Below are 17974 nucleotides of genomic sequence, written 5' to 3'. Positions count from 1 at the left end.
GCTATGTGGGTGGATGGCTGGATACTCTTGATGGAGAATAGAATGGATGTGATGTGCTTGACCAGATACTGTAGCATTCTGTTGTGTTGGTCTTTTCCCTGGCCAATTAAATCCAAAGCTCCCAGCGGAGTAGACAAGCTCTTAACCAATATGACATTTGGAATGTCATTCCTTTTGAGAGGTTTATGGTGCTCTCTCTCAAACCGAGAAGTCCACACCAATGGACCTTTTGATTCAAGATGTAGGCCAAAACAAGCTCAGTGCGGGCCATGTCAAAATGTAATCTATACTCCATAACACTGCCGTTTTGTCTCCAATTGTCAACATCCAGAAATGTACCGCATTGAAACCCTAAACCCAAGATTAGCATTTAATCACGGCCACACAAGCCAACTTCAGTTCAGAAAACAAGTCAGATATATTAGTGCTACATTAGTAGTAATTTAAATGATACAGTAATATACTTCCTAAAGCTGGACAGCCCCAGACAGTAAGTTGTTAAGCAGGATAAAGCCTATTTGTTTCCAGCCACTGTTGTTGTGATGTGGTCCCAGATGGATCAGCCGATTCATGTCTGTCTCCAGACACTCTGAGGGTGGCGTTTCTCTCTTTCTATATAACAATCTTTCTCTCCCTCTCTAACTGTCTCTCTCTTTATTTGTCGTTCTCTCTCTCCCCCCTGTCTCTCTTGGTCTCTCTCGCTCTTTGCTCTCTCAGCCTGTCCTGACAACACTTGTACAATCAGCAGGTTTCAGCCCAGCTGAGGAAAGCACTGCTGTCATTTGCAAGTCTGATCTCTTGGTCCTAACCTCCGCTCAAATGGTACAATTATAGCCCTGTCCGGAATGGAGATCCACATTAATTTGGTAATCAAATTCCTGAAAGGATAGGAGACATCTCAATATCATATCCACACCCATAGTTATTCTGCTTGACTGATTATGATACTATTTACATTCCAGTACACCAACGTTATCCTAAAGGCTTATTATTATCCAAATACAACTCCCCCTTGACAACTTGCTTGCCTGGGTGTTCTTGTTGGACCGATCACAGCCTATTTATAGCTGTGAGTAAATGTGAAATATGAAAGCAGTCACAGCACAGCATAATACCTTTATGGCCAAATGAGCTCCCAGCTCAGGGTTCTTCTGGTTTAATAGGAGCACCCTCATTTTGACTAACACTCTTTAAACATAACCCCAGTTCAATCAGCTAAGGACCACAAAGGTCCACAAACAGCTCTGTCACAGGGCAAGACCTAGGTCATGTTATCTGAGTCAGTGTGACAGTGGTGACTGGTCCTTTTAGGTCAGGGCTCAGACTGATTCCCAATGTCCTTATCACTGCACAGTCTGACTGCAGCCATAGTCTATGTGATGATATCAAGTCTGACACAATGGTCTAATGGAAGGACATTTCTCTAAATGAAACCCTGGTTGCTTGATAGCTGTGAGAGAGAGCGAGACTTACTGTATGGCCAGTGTGTGGGAAGGAGTGAGCAGTTGCTTGGACTTTAGGACATATCTTAGAGGGCAACGTCCTCCTCTTTGTTCTCAGAAATGGTTCTCGCCTCTGTTCTCAGGAATGGATATCCTTCCCTGAAGTTTTTCTGACCCACTAAAATAATTTAGCTCTTTCGTTTTTTAGACTCAACATGAGCAAGGGGGGAAAAAAACTTTAAGGCGGGCTACTTCTAAGAAACTTCTCTGTAGGCGGCCCACTCACTTTTGGATCGTTGTGAAATCCTCTTAAAATATTACGCTGTTAAGTCTGGCTTTTACTTTGATAGCCCTCCAACATTCTTTCAGGAAAATACTTTTAAATTTGATGTTAGAATGTTGTTTTGCAATTTGTACTCAACCTGTTTGACAAGATGATGAATGACAGCTATCTGGCTGAAAGTACTATACAACCATGTATCCCTCTTATCACTCTGAATATGTTATGTCATGTAGCCTCCATTGACCAACCATTTTGTCAGAGGCAAACAGTCATAATTGTCATGTTTTAAAATAGTTTTGTATAAAATCATCTTTTCATTACCAGCATATGATATAGTCCACACGTGAGTGCCCTAAAGGCAGTAAAACAAGAATAAGGTTCAGGTGCTACCTCAATCATCTTGGGCATATGTCAAACAGCGCTGCAAATGGGTTTTAATGTTCCCTCTCAGCTCAAGATTGTGTGTAACAGCAAATATTGACATGTTAATTAAGCCACCACAATGAAGAGTCATGTTCATATGGACAGGTTGTATTCAAATGAAGAACTTTGCTTGTCAGTTGAATGAAGCTAATGAAATTTAACAAAATGTATTAATGGTTAGGCTATACGCTTCAAAATTTTCCTCGTTATTTTTTTAATCACATTTGAACTAATGCACATTTCTGTGACATTTTCTGATGTGAATACTAGTCAACAGCTTCTAGTCAACAGCTTCTAACCAACAGCTGTACTATACACCCACACAAGACCCAGGGTGTCTACCTGATACCAGCGCTGCTTGACAAACGCCCTCCAGTCTAACAGTGATTGCAGTGGGTAGCCCTCTGTGACAAAACACCAAAGTCATGTCCTTCACTCACTCTCTCTTGGTTGTTAGTTCTCTCCCACCTGCCCCCTTTCTACCTCCCCTTTCTTTTCAAATGGAGTGGATATCAACCGAGTGCTACAACTAAATGTCTCAAGCGCAAACGCTGCTCAGGTACTGTAACGCCAGCCTTTTTTATCTCCTACATTATATCTGCTTTGCTCCCTCTCTCCTCTAGATCTTAGGTCTTGATTGAACTAGATCTTCGCTCACCCCTTTGAGCTCTCCCTAGAACTAAGTCCAGTTAGACAACCCAACCCGCTCTAGTAGAACTGGTCTCTAGATTAGACGGCTTCGCACTCCTTTAGTTTATATTGGGCCTAGTCATTAGAATGCCCCCCTTCCTGTGTTCCAGAGTATGTCACTGTTACTGCTGCTGCTCTCTGGACTTTTGGATGATACCTGCAAGTCTTGCTCCGGTCTGTCTGTTAGTGGTGGTAGAGCTAAGTAAGTGGAGAGTCAGTTAGCTAGTAACATCTTTCCAGTCTCTCTAAATCCAAATAGGAAAACGAAGGATCTGAGCTCAATAAGCTGGTTCTCCAAAAAGCCTCCCCTTCTCCGCCTCCCCTTCCCTCTAGCGGCTTGATCACATCTTAATGAACCTCCCGTATCACCACCACCGCTCTGAAGAGAATGAACAAAGCTCTCGTTTAGAGGCAACAGAGGCACCATTCAGGCCCACATAGCACACTGCTCTGCAGGCTGCACTATAAGCTCCTGCATTGCCTCAATGGATGGAATAACTGCTCCTTTAGTGCAGACTCCTATTGCCAGCAATATCTGCAGCACCGTAGGGCAGGGGTTAGCAACTAGATTCAGTGACAATTTTTGTCGGGGGTGGTCGGGAGGCCACAAAATAATTATAATAATTTTGTACACTGCACACCAACTAAGTCCAAAAAATAACAATTTCATACCTTGATTACATTGAGACATGATCATGTCTCTTTTTATTCGTAGGAGTACATGGGAACAGATTTCCAAATGAAACACATTTTTATCTGAATTTATGTCGATTTGTCTTTTGACCAAAAACTAAAATCCCCCTTTTTATAATGAGCTTTGGGGGGCCAAATAAAGATCACTCGTGGGCCAGTTTTGGCCGACTGTTGCTAACCCCTGCCCCAGGGCCAATCTAATTCAGGACTGGGTTGCATTCAGCAGACACAAAACGTTCTCTACCATCTTGTGGTTAATGAATGTGACCCTAGTGTCCTAGCATTGATCGTAGTACTCCCTCTGTGGCTCTCTACATGATGTGGAACCCTTCAGAGGCTAGGAACATATCTAAGATGTTTGGCAGACCCTAGTTTGGCGTTGCCTGTAATTGTCACACTAATTCTCCCATGCCAATTAAGAGACAATACTGCTCTGAGCTAGCATCCTAACAATAACACTGTTTAAACATAACAGTAATTCATTTGAGGAAAGGAGCTTTGCCTTGGTTTAGTGGCATAATTCCCTATCTCAGGAACAAAGGAACAAGAAGCGCTCTTGCTCTGTTCCTCTCTTTCTTACCTCTTTCACTATAGTTCTAGCTCTTGGTCTCTCACACGGTCTCTAAATCTATCTACAACTTTTTCTCCCTCTTCCCTCGTCCTCTCTTGCTCTCCGGGGCATAGTTGGAAAGCCTCCCATGTAAACCTCTTAACCTCTCTGTGGCTGACTGTTAGATCCTCTGGTGTGCTTTGATCCAGGCCTCCCCCTCTTCCCCTCGCTGGCTTGTCTGCTCTGCCCTGGGCTCCCCTGTAAAACAGGATGTTGTCTCTGGGAAGCTTGTCCATCTCATTTCCCTTCTCATTTGGCAACATGAGCACGTTCCCCATTCCCCACCCAGTCAGCCATGATTTATTTATTCCTATGGCTGGCTAATGGGTAAGACTGAGTACCTGCTGCCTCCTCAAGACATCCCGTTTTACAGTGGACTCAGAGTAGGTGTAAGCTAAATGGTGAGATTGTCTTTCCCTACTGTACTTCTCTGATCATTAGAACAGATCATTCTATCCTCTGCTGCACGCCACCGCTTCTGTAGAGTACTGTAGTAAGATGATGTACCGTAGTGTGGTATAGTGCTGGTTGTCAATTCCATATAAATTCACCTCCTGATTTGGCTGAATTGAAGTGGAATTGATTCCAACCTTGGTGTGATACTTGTTGTGAAGCATGCTTGTTATCCCAAGTGATTTCCAATGATAAATGAAAACATGCTACTCTAACCCGGTGAAAAGTTCTGCAATACTGACAAATCTTTACCCTCAGGTCTTCCAATGCAATAGATTCTTATGACCATCGACTGGAAAGAGTTTTCTTTTTACTTTGTCTAAAGCTGCTTGGTTGGGATTCAGTCCCATCCCTTCTATACATCCCTCCTCTCTTAAGCCCCAATGGGTTACCTCTCCTAAATGGAAACCAATTCCAATGCTGTCTGCCATCAAACACAGCTTCTTCTCCATGGGTTAAGTCCTGAGCTCCTGCTTGTCATTCCATTAAGCCATTTTGGATTATCAGGCCCCTGAGGGGCCCTGAATGGAGACTGATCAACTGGAGCATCCATGACTGCTCCTCAATCCTCACCGCGCTGATGAGATTAGAACAGGGACGTCCTGCTTTACCCCTCCACGTGACTCTCACAAAGACACTGTTCTATTCCCCGCTGGTGGTTCTACAACACTTCTCAGATGCCTCCAATTAGGAGGTGGAAAGAAGGAGAGAAAGAGGGGGAAGGAAGGGAAGAAGGTGATTGAAGGCTTTGATGTCCCCTACTCTGTAGATTGTACTGCATTAGTTAAGAGTTTTCTGAACACCTGCTGAGTGTTTTCAGAGCATTAACAAGCTAATGCACCAGCAGTAATCTGGACACGATCTGAGGAAGTGAGCGCTCTGGACAGAGTGTGATACCATTGTGCTAAGTGCCCCCCCCCCCCCCCCCCCCCCCATGCTAAGTCTCGCTCGCACTCTCACTCACACATGATTAGTCCTGCGCAAGTACAAAGCACTCCAGACTTGCATAAAAAATACAAATACTATTTTGCCCAAAACATACAGTTCCAGTCAAAAGTTTGGACACACCTACTCATTCAAGGGTTTTCCTTTATTTTTACTATGTTCTCCATTGTAGAATAATAGTGAAGACGTGCTTTTAAATTCTAAATAAATCACTGACCCTGTCACCAGCAAAGCACCATCACACCTCCTCCATGCTTCACGGTGGGAACCACACGTGGAGATCATCCGTTCACCTGCTCTGCGTCTCACAAAGACACAGCGGTTGGACCCAAAAACCTACAATTTGGACTCATTGGACCAAAGGACACATTTTCACTGGTCTAATGTCCATTGCTTGTGTATCTTGGCCCAAGCAAATCTCTTCTTCTTATTGGTGTCCTTTAGTAGTAGTTTCTTTGCAGTAATTTGACCATGAAGGCTTGAGTCACGCAGTCTCCTCTGAACAGTTGATGTTGAGATGCTTCAGAGTTCAAGTAGGAGACACATTTATTTGGGCTGAAATCTGAGGTGCAGTTAACTCTAATGAACTTATCCTCTGCAACAGAGGTAAAGCTGGGTCTTCCTTTCCTGTGGCGGTCCTCGTGAGAGCTAGTTTCATCATAGCGCTTGATGGTTTTTGGGACTACTCTTTCAAAGTTCTTGAAATATTCCAGATTGACTGAACTTCATGTCTTAAAGTAATGATGGACTGTCGTTTCTCTTTGCTTATTTGAGCTGTTCTTGCCATAATATGGACTTGGTCTTTTACCAAATCTTCTGTATGCCACCCCTACCTTGTCACAGCACAACTGATTGGCTCAAACGCATTTAACAAGGTACTCCTTTTAATTTAAATGCATTCTAGATGACTACCTCATGAAGCTGGTTGAGAGAATGTCAAAGCTGTCAAGGCAAAGGGTGACTACTTTGATATGTTGAAAACATATTTTTTTAACCTTTTATTTAACTAGGCAAGTCAGTTAAGAACATTCTTCGTTCTTATTTTCAATGACGGCCTAGGAACAGTGGGGTAACTGCTGGTTCAGGGGCAGAACAACAGATTTTTACCTTGTCAGCTCGGGGATTCGATCTTGCAACCTTTCGGGTTACTAGTCCAACGCTCTAACCACTAGGCTACCTGCCGCTACATTGTATTATTCTACAATGTAGGAAATAGTAAAAAGAAAAACCCTTGAATGAGTAGGTGTCCAAACTTTTGATATTTGTTTAACCCTTTAGTATGTGTACTTTACTGTATTTGTACTTGGGATATCACTTTTCAACAGTACAAGTAAAAACAATCGCTGGAGGACGTCTTTTAATGTCCACCTTTTCTAGGAATCCTTTTGTCCTGGACATTTTAACACTGTCCTTTTAATCCCTCCTGATTGTCTCTATGCACCCCAGGGTTCGGTCTGGACCAATACCAAAGTACCCGGTCACCTCTTCACGTACTGTACCATACAGTGAATCTGTGGCAATAAAACCTCAATGTGACCAGCTCAACCCAGTCAACCGGTTTTCATTTATCGTTCATGTTTTCACTCTTACTTGCCCTGTTGCTGTTGCCCGCTAAGATAATGAGGCTGAAATCTAATCTAGTCCTCTGTATGATCTGCACAATCTGAGTGTAGCCCATCCACATTGGTGATTGAGCTTACCATAGAGACCCAATTGGGAATTGTGTGGTACAATATTATTTCACATAATCTACTGTACACATTCAATGACACCCAAGCAATCAATGGGCGGGTAACAGTTGAAATATGCAGACTTTGTGAACCTTTGTGCTTCTTCAATATGTACTTTTCTGGTTCTCTAGTGACCCTCTGCAGATCAATGCCTTAGGGTGTATTTGATCGAGCACTAGACTACACCAAACTTTCTCCTTGTGGAGTTGTACCATGAGGAATTTGTAATCACAATTTTGATGAGTAATTTGATGTGTATTTTGTCTTTCCCCCTGCATTTGTTCATTGTTCCTCTTGTCCTTTTTCTGCTTGCTCTCACATCTCGTTCCCCCCTTCCTTGCTTTCAAATTTTTCCATCCCTCCATTTTGCCCCTTCCTCCCTTTCCTACTTCTCCATCCCTCTCTTCTTCCTCTGCAGCTGTCCACAGTTTGAAATTGAGTCGGACCCACGTGGACTGGCACAGTGTGGACGAGGTCTACCTCTACAGCGATGCCACCACCTCCAAGATCGCCCGCACTGTCACCCAGAAACTGGGCTTCTCCAAAGGTTAGAGGTCACTGACTGACTGCTCACTCTTCTGTTGAACCCTTCCTCCCCTTCCCCACCCCAATATCAAGTCAAGTGAAGATGAAGAGGTGGATCTGGCATGAGTTCTCAATCTCCTCTGACACACAAACCCACTACCGCTGGAAATCTCCTAAAGGCTGTGTCGGCCAGCCAGCAAGCAGCTAATCCTATTTCCCTATTGTGTAGAGCAGGTGTTCTCAAAGTGGGGTCAGCGGACCCCTGAAGGTACTGTAGGGGTCGCGGCCAGATCAAAAATGAAAGGAACAAGGGATCTGTGGAAAAAGTTTAGATGGTGTAATACAATAAAATATTATTCTACAATGTATGTTTTTAACCCTGGGCAACATGGGCCTGGGAGGCTAACGGATATTGGTATCCACAGTACCCTGTCAGGGTACAACTCAATACTTTTAAGTATTTCCCCTATTTATATACACTATCGGTCAAAAGTTTTAGAACACCCCCATTATTCCAGTTTTTATGAAATTTAAGCAAATCAAGTCCAGTGAATAACCTGAAATGGCACAAAGGTAAGCGGTAAACTGCCAGAGGTTTTAAAAAAAGTTTCAGTTACTGAAAAATAATGTACAATTAAAAAATAAAAAGCCCTTTTCAGGGAACAAGCAATGGTTTAACAACTTACAGCTGTTCTGCAGCAATGAATTAAATTAAGCCTTGAAAGTTGATGCTAACAATTCCTGCAGGTGTCCCAATTTTTGTTGATTACTTACAAAACCCTCTGTCTGTATAAAATCAGTGTTGGAACAGACTGTTACTACATCCTCTTAATCATTATTTTGACAGTATTGTACTGCAGGAAGTAGTATATTGCGATCATAAAAAAGGAAGGAAGGAAGACAGACAGACAATTATAACCCTTAAAAGTGTGGATCTTTCCTTTAGAGAAATTACAAAGAAGCCAAGGTGTCAGTGAGTACAATTTCCTAGACCATCAAAAGGCACTTGGAAACTGGAGGAAACTCTGACCGGAAGAGATATGGCAGACCCAAAACCACAACAGAATCAGAAGACAAGTTTCTGAGATAGGTGGCTCACAGGACAACCGCTTCAAGCACAGCTTAACACTGGTCGAAGTAAGCAAGTCTCCGTTTCAACTGTAAAGAGAAGACTTCAAGCTGCAGGTTTGACAGGTCAAGTGGCAGTAAGAAAGCCATTGCTAAGATGGCAAAATAAGAAAAAGAGGCTTGACTGGGCAAGGAAGCATCACCAGTGGACTACTAAAGACTGGAAGAAGATCTTATGGCCGATTAATCAAAATTTGACATCTTCAGTTCATCACGCAGGGTTTTTGTACGCTGTCGAGTAGGCGAAAGGATGGTTCCTCAGTGTGTTACATCAACTGTCAAACATGGAGGAGGAAACGTCATGGTCTTTTGCTGGATCCATAGTCGGCGACTTGAACAGAGTAAGTGGCACCCTGAACCAAAACAACTACCACAGCATTTTGCAGCGCCATGCAATACCCTCTGGTGTATGCCAAGTCAGGGGTTCATCCTACAGCAAGAAGTAACCCAAAACAGCCTGGAGGTATGTCAGAACTACCTTATATGAAAATAACAAGACGGTAGGCTACAAATCATGGAATGGCCAGCACTGTCTCCAGACTTAAACCCCATCGAGCTGGTTTGGGATGCACTGGGCAGAAGGGTGAAAGCAAAGCAACCTACAAGTGCACATGTTTTGTGGTAACATCTTCAACAGTGTTGGGGAGAACTTTCTAAACAATATTTGATTTCCATTGTAGAAAGAATGCTATGAGTGTGTTTGGCTGTTATGTCTGCAAAAGGTGGCTACTTTGAGTCAAAAGTAGATTTACATTTTGATAAACAGAACAATTCCGTTATTTATGTTTTGTCTCCAATTGTTTATTTGTTCTATGCTTTAATTTCAGAATACATTAAACTATGAATTTCAATAAAAACTGGAAAAATGGAGGTATTCTGAAACTTTTGACTGTTATATATATCAAAAGTTTGGGGTCACTTAGAAATATCCTTGTTTTCTATGAAAACATACATGAAGTAGTTGCAAAATTAATAGTAAACATAGTCAACATGTTGACAAGGTTATAAATTAATTATTTTTAATTGAAAAAGTAATTGTGTCCTTCAAATTTTGCTTTCGTCAAAGAATCCTCCATTTGCAGCAATTACAGCCTTGCAGACCTTTGGCATTCTAGTTGTCAATCTGAAGAGATTTCACCCCATGCCTCCTGAAGCACCTCCCGCAAGTTGGATTGGCTTGATGGGCCCTTCTTACGTACCATAAAGTCAGGTTGCTCACACAACAGCTCAATAGAGTTGAGATCGGGTGACTGCTGGCCACTTCATTATAGACAGAATACCAGCTGACTGCTTCTTCCCTAAATAGTTATTGCATTGTTTGGAGCTGTGCTTTGGGTCATTGTCCTGTTGTAGGAGGAAATTTCTCAAACTAGACACTAATGTACTTGTCCTCTTGCTCAGTTGTGCACCGTTGTGCTCCCACTCTCTCCATTCTGGTTAGGGCCAGTTTGCTTTGTTCTGTGAAGGGAGTAGTACACAGCATTGTACGAGCTCTTCCGTTTCTTTGCAATTTCTCGCATGGAATAGCCTTCATTTCTCAGAACAAGAATAGACTGACGAGTTTCAGAAACGTTCTTTGTTTCTGGCCATTTTGAGCCTGTAATCGAACCCACAAATGCTGATGCTCCAGATACTCAACTAGTCGAAAGAAGGCCAGTTTTATTGCTTCTTTAATCAGAACAACAGTTTTCAGCTATGCTAACATAATTGCAAAATGGTTTTCTAATGATCAATTAGCCTTTTAAAATTATGAACTTGGATTAGCTAACACAACGTGCCATTGGAACACCGGCATGGTTGCTGGTAATGGGCCTCTGTAGCTATTACATAAAAAAAATCAGCCATTTCCAGCTACAATAGTAATTTACAACATTTAATGTCTACACTATTTCTGATCAATTTGATGTGATTTTAATGGACAAAAAATGTATAGTTTTTTCTTCATAAATGCACTACAATTTTAAGCTTTAAAACTGCAATGTTTTCTCTCTGCCTTGTGGCAAAATGTGTAGAATTGCAGGATATTAGCTTTTAAAGCTGCAACAACAAAAACTCTCTGCCCCATGACAAAATGTGGGCCTTTTAAATTGTTCGTTCCCAGGGCCGAGACTTGGTTTGTCCGGCCATGCACTGCCGACGTCATAGTAAAACTCCTTGTAATGCAATTTTTTAAAATTTATCTCTAGTTGTGTTCTGATTATGAGGGGGTCCCTGATGAATTTACTATCACAAAAGAGAGTCCCGACACCAAATAGTTTGAGAACCCTGGTGAAGAGTAGTGTTAGCATAGGAAGCCAGCCACGCATGCAGCCTGAGCCACAGACACAGCGGGAGGCTTCCAGTATCCTACTGCCCCTGTAAACTCAGTCACCTTATTACTACTTTCAGATATAGGATGGCCTAGGATGTTCATCACCATAACTGTATGCATGTTGTGTGGTCATTTCATTGTGACCTCTGTGAAATGTAATTTCACGGTTTGAGTCTATCAAGCCTTAATCATGAATCAAGACTTTACCAATGTTGAACACAAGTGAACAAACGCTGATGAGCGATACATTGTTGGCATTTGTTGGGCAATGTGCAGCCACCCAGTATGTTGATATTTTCCTGACACTGTCCCTCTCTCCACTGCCTGTTCACCCTGTCTCCATCCCCTGTCCCCTCTGTAGCCTCCAGCAGTGGTACACGGCTCCACCGGGGCTATGTGGAGGAGGCCTCCTTGGAGGACAAGCCCCCCCAGACCACACACATTGTCTTTGTGGTCCACGGCATTGGACAGAAGATGGACACAGGACGCATCATCAAGAACACTGGCATGTGAGTGCTCTCTCATTCACTGTGTGCATGTTATAGTTATTCTACTGGAAGACATGGTGCTGCCAACATCGTGGAGGGTCATGTGTTGAACTCTATATCTATGGCTCTGAGGTAACATAGTATGCATCCCAAATGGCCCTATTCACCCTGGTCAAATGTAGTGCACTATAAATGGAATAGTGTGCCATTTGAGACATAGCCATGTTGATTTTTCTACTGTTTGTGGAGAGGCTGGGACAGTTTGATCTACTGTGGGATGATGTAGCTACATGCACTGCTGTTTGCTGATCAGGTGGCATGAAGCTTCAGCCCACACGTCTTGATGTGGGTTTCCATGGAGATGTGAATCGGTATGGAATGTACCACAAAGTGTTTGTCTGTTGGAGAACATGTTCACACACACGTATGTTTGAGAATGCACACCTGTCTTAACGTGGATGTGTCCTGTTCCTGTCCTAGATCTTATTCGTTCATAATTTGGTCGATTGCCCCAGCGCTGGACTTAGACCGAAATAGGTGCCTGTACTCATTTTTGGTGCCGGTACTGTTTACATTTAGGTGCAGGAGCTCCGCAATACTTTTCAGCTAATATGTTATAAGAGTAACAGGAGCTCAAGCAGTAGAACATTTGAGGTGCCGTACTCCGCTCTGGTGAGCTCCTGCCCAATTCAAACACTGGATTGCCCTCATTGATGTCATTCTCAAAAAGTTATACAATACAATAATTGTGTTTTGGGTTATTGTCCTGCTGAAAGGTGAATTTGTCTCCCAGTGTCTGTTGGAAAGCAGACTGAACCAGGTTTTCCTCTAGGATTTTTACTGCGCTTAGCTCTATTCTGTTTATCCTGAAAAACTCCTTGGTCCTTGCCGATGACAAGCAGGCCCATAACCTTATGGGCTTGAATATATGAGTGGTACTCAGTGATGTTTTTGTTGTGTTGGATTTGCCTCAAACACAATGCTTTTTTAAAAAACAGTTTTACTTTAGTGCTTTATTGCAAATAGGGTGCTTGTTTTGGAATACTTTTATTCTGTACAGGCTTCCTTCTTTGCACTATGATTTAGGTTAATATTGTGGGGTAACTACAATGTTGTTACGTCTTCAGTTTAATCCTACCACAGCCATTAAACTCTAACTGTTTTAAAGTCACCATTGGCCTCATGGTGTTGTCCCTGAGCAGTTTCCTTTCTCTCTGGCAACTTAGTTAGGAAGGATGTCTGTGTATTTGAAGTGAGTGGGTGTCCTGATACACCATCCAAAGTGTTCACTTCACCATGCTCAAAGGGATATTCATTGTCTGCTTTTTGTTTTTGATCTACCAATTAGTGCTTTTATTTGCTAGGGATTGTAAAACCTCCCTGATTTGTATGTCACGTGCTGAATACAACAGGCATGAAATGCTTACTTACAAGACCTTAACCAATTCAGAATTTTAAGAAAGTAAGAAAATATTAGCAAAAAAATTACGAAAAATACAAAAAGTTATACAATACAATAATAACAGCGGGGCTGTACACAGGGGTTACCGGTACCAAGTCAATCTGTGCGGGTATAGGTTAGTTGAGGAAATATGTACATGTAGGTAGGTTTAAAGGGACTATGCATAGTTAATAAACAGCAAGCAGCATAAAAAAGGGGGTCAATGCAAATTGTCCAGGTTGCCATTTGATAAACTGTTTAGCAGTCTTATTTATTGGGGGTAGAAGCTGTTAAGGAGCCTTTTGGACCTAGATTTGTCTCTCAGAATGCTCTAGATGGTGCAGCTGTCAAACATTTTGAGGATCTGGGAACCCATGCCAAATCTTTTCAGTCTCCTGAGGGGGAATAGGTGTTTTTCACAACCGTCTTGGTGTGTTTGGACCATGATAGTTTGTTAGTGATGTGGACGCCATGGAACTTGAAGTTCTCTATCCGCTCCGTTACAGCCCTGTTGATGTGAATGGGGGTGTGCTTGGCCCCCCCTTTCCTGTAGTCAGCTATTTTGTCTTGCTCATGTTGAGGGAGAGGTTGTTGTCCTGATACCACACGGCCAGGTCACTGACCTCCTTGTAGTCTGTCTCATCATTTTCGGTGATCAGACCTACCACTGTTGTCGTCAGCAAACTTAATGATGGTGTTGGAGTCGTGCTTGGCCACGCAGTCATGCGTGAACAGGGAGTACAGGGGGGGACTAAGCATGCACCCGAGGGGCACCGTGTTGAGGATGTGTGTCGAATGTGTTCCTGCCTACCCTTACCACCTGGGGGAGGTCCAGGATCCAGTTGCAGAGGGAGGTTTTTTGTCCCAGGGTCCTTAGCTTAGTGATGAGCTTTGAGCACATTATGGTGTTGAACACTGAGCTGTAGTCTAAGAACAGCATTCTCACGTAGGTATTTATTTTGTCGGTGGGAAAGGGAAGTATGTAGTGTAATAGATTGCATCATCTGTTGGGTTGGTATGGTGTTTGAGCCATGACCAGCTTTTCAAATCACTTCATTGCTACAGACGTGAGTGCTACGGGGCAGGTTACCTTTGGGTTCTTGGGCAAAATAATTATGGGTCCATGCGCTGAGTACGCCTCTTGGTAATCTGTCTGGACCTGCGGCCTTGTGAATGTTGACCTGTTTAAATGTGTTCATCACATCGGCTACGGAGAGCATGATCACACAGTCATCCGGAACAGCTAGTGCTCTCATGCATTGTTCAGTGTTGCTTGCCTTGAAGAGAGCATAGAAAGCATTTAGCTCTTGCGGCTGTATTTCCGCTTGTAATCCGTATTAGTTTGCAAGCCATGCCACGGAAGCTCTAGCCTTTAGCTCAGTGTGGATGTTGCCTGTAAATCCATGGCTTCTAGTTGGGATATGTACGTACGGTCACTGGGGATGACATCGTCAATGCAGTTATTGATGAAGCCGGTGACCGATGTGGTATACTGCCTCAATGCCATCGGATGAATCCCGGAACATATTGCAGTCTGTGGCAGAAAAACAGTCCTGTAGCTTTGCATCCACATCATTGGACCACTTCCATATTGATCGAGTCACTGGTACTTCCTACTTGAGTTTTTTCTTGTAAGCAGGAATCAGGAGGACAGAATTATGGTCAGATTTGCCAAATGGAGAGCTTTGTAAGCTTCTCTGTGTGTGGAGTAAATGTGGTCTAAAGTTGTTTTTTCTTTTTCTGGTTGCACATGTCAAAAATTAGGTAAAACGGATTTGTTTTCCTGCATTAAGTCCCCGGCCACTAGGAGCGCTGCTTCTGGGTGAGAATTTTCGGCCTTAAAGCTTGTTGAGTGCTGTCTTATTGCCTGCATCAGTTTGTGGTGATAAAATAGACAGCTACGTTAAAAAAAATATATATATATATATGTGTATGTGTATGTGTATGTGTGTGTGTGTGTGTGTGTGTGTGTGTGTGTGTGTGTGTGTGTGTATGTATATATATATACAACTTGTCAGTGAAGAGCACTTTTTGCCAGTCCTGTCTGGTCCAGCGACGGTGGGTTTGTGCCCACAGGCAACGTTGTTGCCGGTGATGTCTGGTGAGGACCTGCCTTACAACTGGCCTACAAGCCCTCAGTCCAGCCTCTCTCAGCCTATTGTGGACTGATGGAGGGATTGTGCGTTCCTGGTGTAACTTAGGCAGTTATTGCCATCCCGTACCTGTCCCGCATGGGAAACAGTGTTTAAACTCTTTACAATGAAGATCTGTGAAGTTATTTGGATTTTTGTGAATTCTTTGAAAGACAGGGTCCTGAAAAAGGGACGTTTCTTTTTTTCTCTCGTGTGTGTGTGCACGCGTGCTCTCTACATCAGGAGAGCAAAACCTCAAGACTTCCTTAATATTAGAGGTCACACACCAGCAGTTTTTGACAAATAGACACAGTATACCACCCATCGTCTTACCAGAGGTGTCTGTTCTGTCTTGCCGATGCACGGAAAACCCAGTCAACTGTATATTATCCATGTCCTTGTTTAGCCACAACTGAGTGAAACATAAGATATTACAGTTTTTAATGTCCCGTTGGTAGGATATTCTCGAACAGAGCTCATCCGGTTTATTCTCCAGTGATTGCACGTTTGCCAGTAAGACGGATGGTAAAGGTGGATTATTCACTCGCCGAGTAATTCTCACTAATCACCCGGATCTGCGCCCCCTGTATCACTGGAGTGTTATGCATGGAACTTTAGATTCAGCTGTTACTACTACATTTTTTTAAAAAAAACGAATTTTCTAATGAGATTTTAGGATGGTTAGCTGAAGCCGAATAGTCACAAAAAAGATTAAGCGCCAAAACTCAAAGCGGGCAAGATATACAGTGCCTTCAGAAAGAATATACACCGCTTGACTTTCTCCACATTGTTTTGTTACAACCGGAATTTAGACATGTTTTTTCACTGGCTTACATACAACACCCCATAACGTCAAAGTGGAATTATGATTTAACAAATGCATAAAAAATTAAAAGCTGAAATGTCAATAAGTATCCAAATCCTTTGTTACGGCAAGCCTAAAAAAGTTCAGGAGTAAAAATGTACAAATTACATTGACTCAATCTGTGCAATAATTGTGTTTAACATTCATTTTATATATATTTTATATATATATATATATATATATATATAGCGCCTAGAAGGTTCTGGAATAACACAACTGCCCAATGCCGGCCCTTTACAGTAGCACAGAGGGTGCTGTCCCTCTCTCTGCCAGGGGCTTAGGGACGCTTAGCAGGTAGCAAAAGTAGACCAAGTCAGGCCAGCCCCGACTGTAAGCCTCATTCCCTACACTGCTAGGATCAGACTATTGGCTTTCTCTCAAGCCTCAAGAGGAAAGATCAGCTATGTCTAGCCAGCTGTCTTTCTCTCTCCCCCTCTCTCTCTTCCATTTCTCTCTCCCTGGAGGCTTGGCTGTGTCTCACTCTCGAGCAACACTCAAAAGCTTTCACTCGACATCACCCTTCCTTTCTATCTCTCTCTCAGCCAATTCTCTCTTCCCCCATCTCTCCTTCCATACTTCTCCTCTCCATTTAGGAATAATGGCTGCTTGTTCTGAGGGCATTAAGGACAGCCACTCGGTACGATCCTCTTCATGTGTCAGAAGGGGTTTGTGTTAAGACCATTAAAGGCAGTACTACGACCCCGTTCACCAGTTAGCCGCTCAAGATAAATTCTGCTTGCCAATGATACCTAGCCTCTAAACATAAAAGCCCACTATACAAGTGCCTAAAAGCCCACCAGACAGACTTCATGATAGACTGCATTAGCGCCAGGTTGCGTCACAGACCAGTTCACCTTTAGGCCGAAGTCACTCCCCGGTCGCCCCTGCAATGTCAACAGCAGCCACACTAATTTTGTTTGTGTAGCTAACGTAGTACGCTAACGTAGCCTGCTAGCAGCCATTGTGAGTGAATGGACTGTGTCAATGAGTGGTACGTCAGTCCTCTCAAACATACATAGTCATAAGTGAAAGGGAGAGCAAACACAATGCACAAAGGATTCCCTGGTTGACTTGGAGTGTATATGGACCATATTGTAAAGCCATTCACCCAGCAGTAATGATGTACCGGTAACAACCTGCTGCCGAGGATGTTTGCTCACAATAAAATGTGTGGATGTTGGTATGTTTGTTTGTTTGTTAGTGTATTTTTCAACATTTCACAGAGCATTAGGAAAAACGTAGATGATATGCGATCTATAGAATGATACCTTTTTAAGATCGAACAGCAAGAGACAATCCTTGTGCACATGGCAACTAAGGTGTGTGTGTGTCCAGGCTAAGGGAGGCAGTAAGGAAGATGGAGGAGAAGCACTTTTCTGAGCACACAGAGGAGCACGTGGAGTTTCTGCCTGTAGAGTGGCGCTCCAAACTGGCACTGGATGGGGGTAAGGTTAATGCTTGTGTGTGTATTGTGTGTCTGTTCTGAGTTGTGTATTTCTGTATGTGTGGTCTTGTTCTATCCTCGTGTGGTCCTAAAGTTCCCACAAGGATAGTATAACAAGGAAAATTCTCCCTTGTGGGGACATTTCTAACATCCCCATGAGGATGAGGCTATTTTAAGTTTAGGGGTTATGGTTAAGGGTGAGGAGTTGGGTTTGGGTTACGGGTTAGGTTTTCAATCTTAGGTCCCCACGCTGATGGAACATACACAATTGTTTTTCTATGTACTATCCTCTGCCTGTCCGGTCTCATACTCCCTATAATTTCCTAATATGTCTGTGATGCACATAGTAAAGTTATAGAATAGATGTAGAT

General features: G+C 43.0%; 1 protein-coding gene across 2 annotated transcripts in view; it reads left to right on the top strand.

The window, feature by feature from the left end:
* Positions 1-17974, top strand: part of ddhd1a (DDHD domain containing 1a) — a 32604-nt gene that overhangs the window by 7800 nt on the left and 6830 nt on the right. Inside the window, exons 3-6 of one of the 2 annotated variants that reach the window (XM_021574113.2) lie at positions 2606-2707; positions 7688-7816; positions 11595-11742; positions 17495-17604. In XM_021574113.2, the coding sequence (XP_021429788.2) occupies positions 2606-2707; positions 7688-7816; positions 11595-11742; positions 17495-17604 (489 nt within the window). The remainder of the gene's footprint in view (positions 1-2605; positions 2708-7687; positions 7817-11594; positions 11743-17494; positions 17605-17974) is intronic. The other variant, XM_021574114.2, reaches the window with a different exon arrangement.

Source organism: Oncorhynchus mykiss, chromosome 19, assembly GCF_013265735.2.
Source record: "Oncorhynchus mykiss isolate Arlee chromosome 19, USDA_OmykA_1.1, whole genome shotgun sequence".
NCBI classification, from domain to species: Eukaryota; Metazoa; Chordata; class Actinopteri; order Salmoniformes; family Salmonidae; genus Oncorhynchus; species Oncorhynchus mykiss.
Note: the sequence above shows the minus strand (reverse complement) of the source record. Positions and strands in the feature narration are given on the sequence as shown.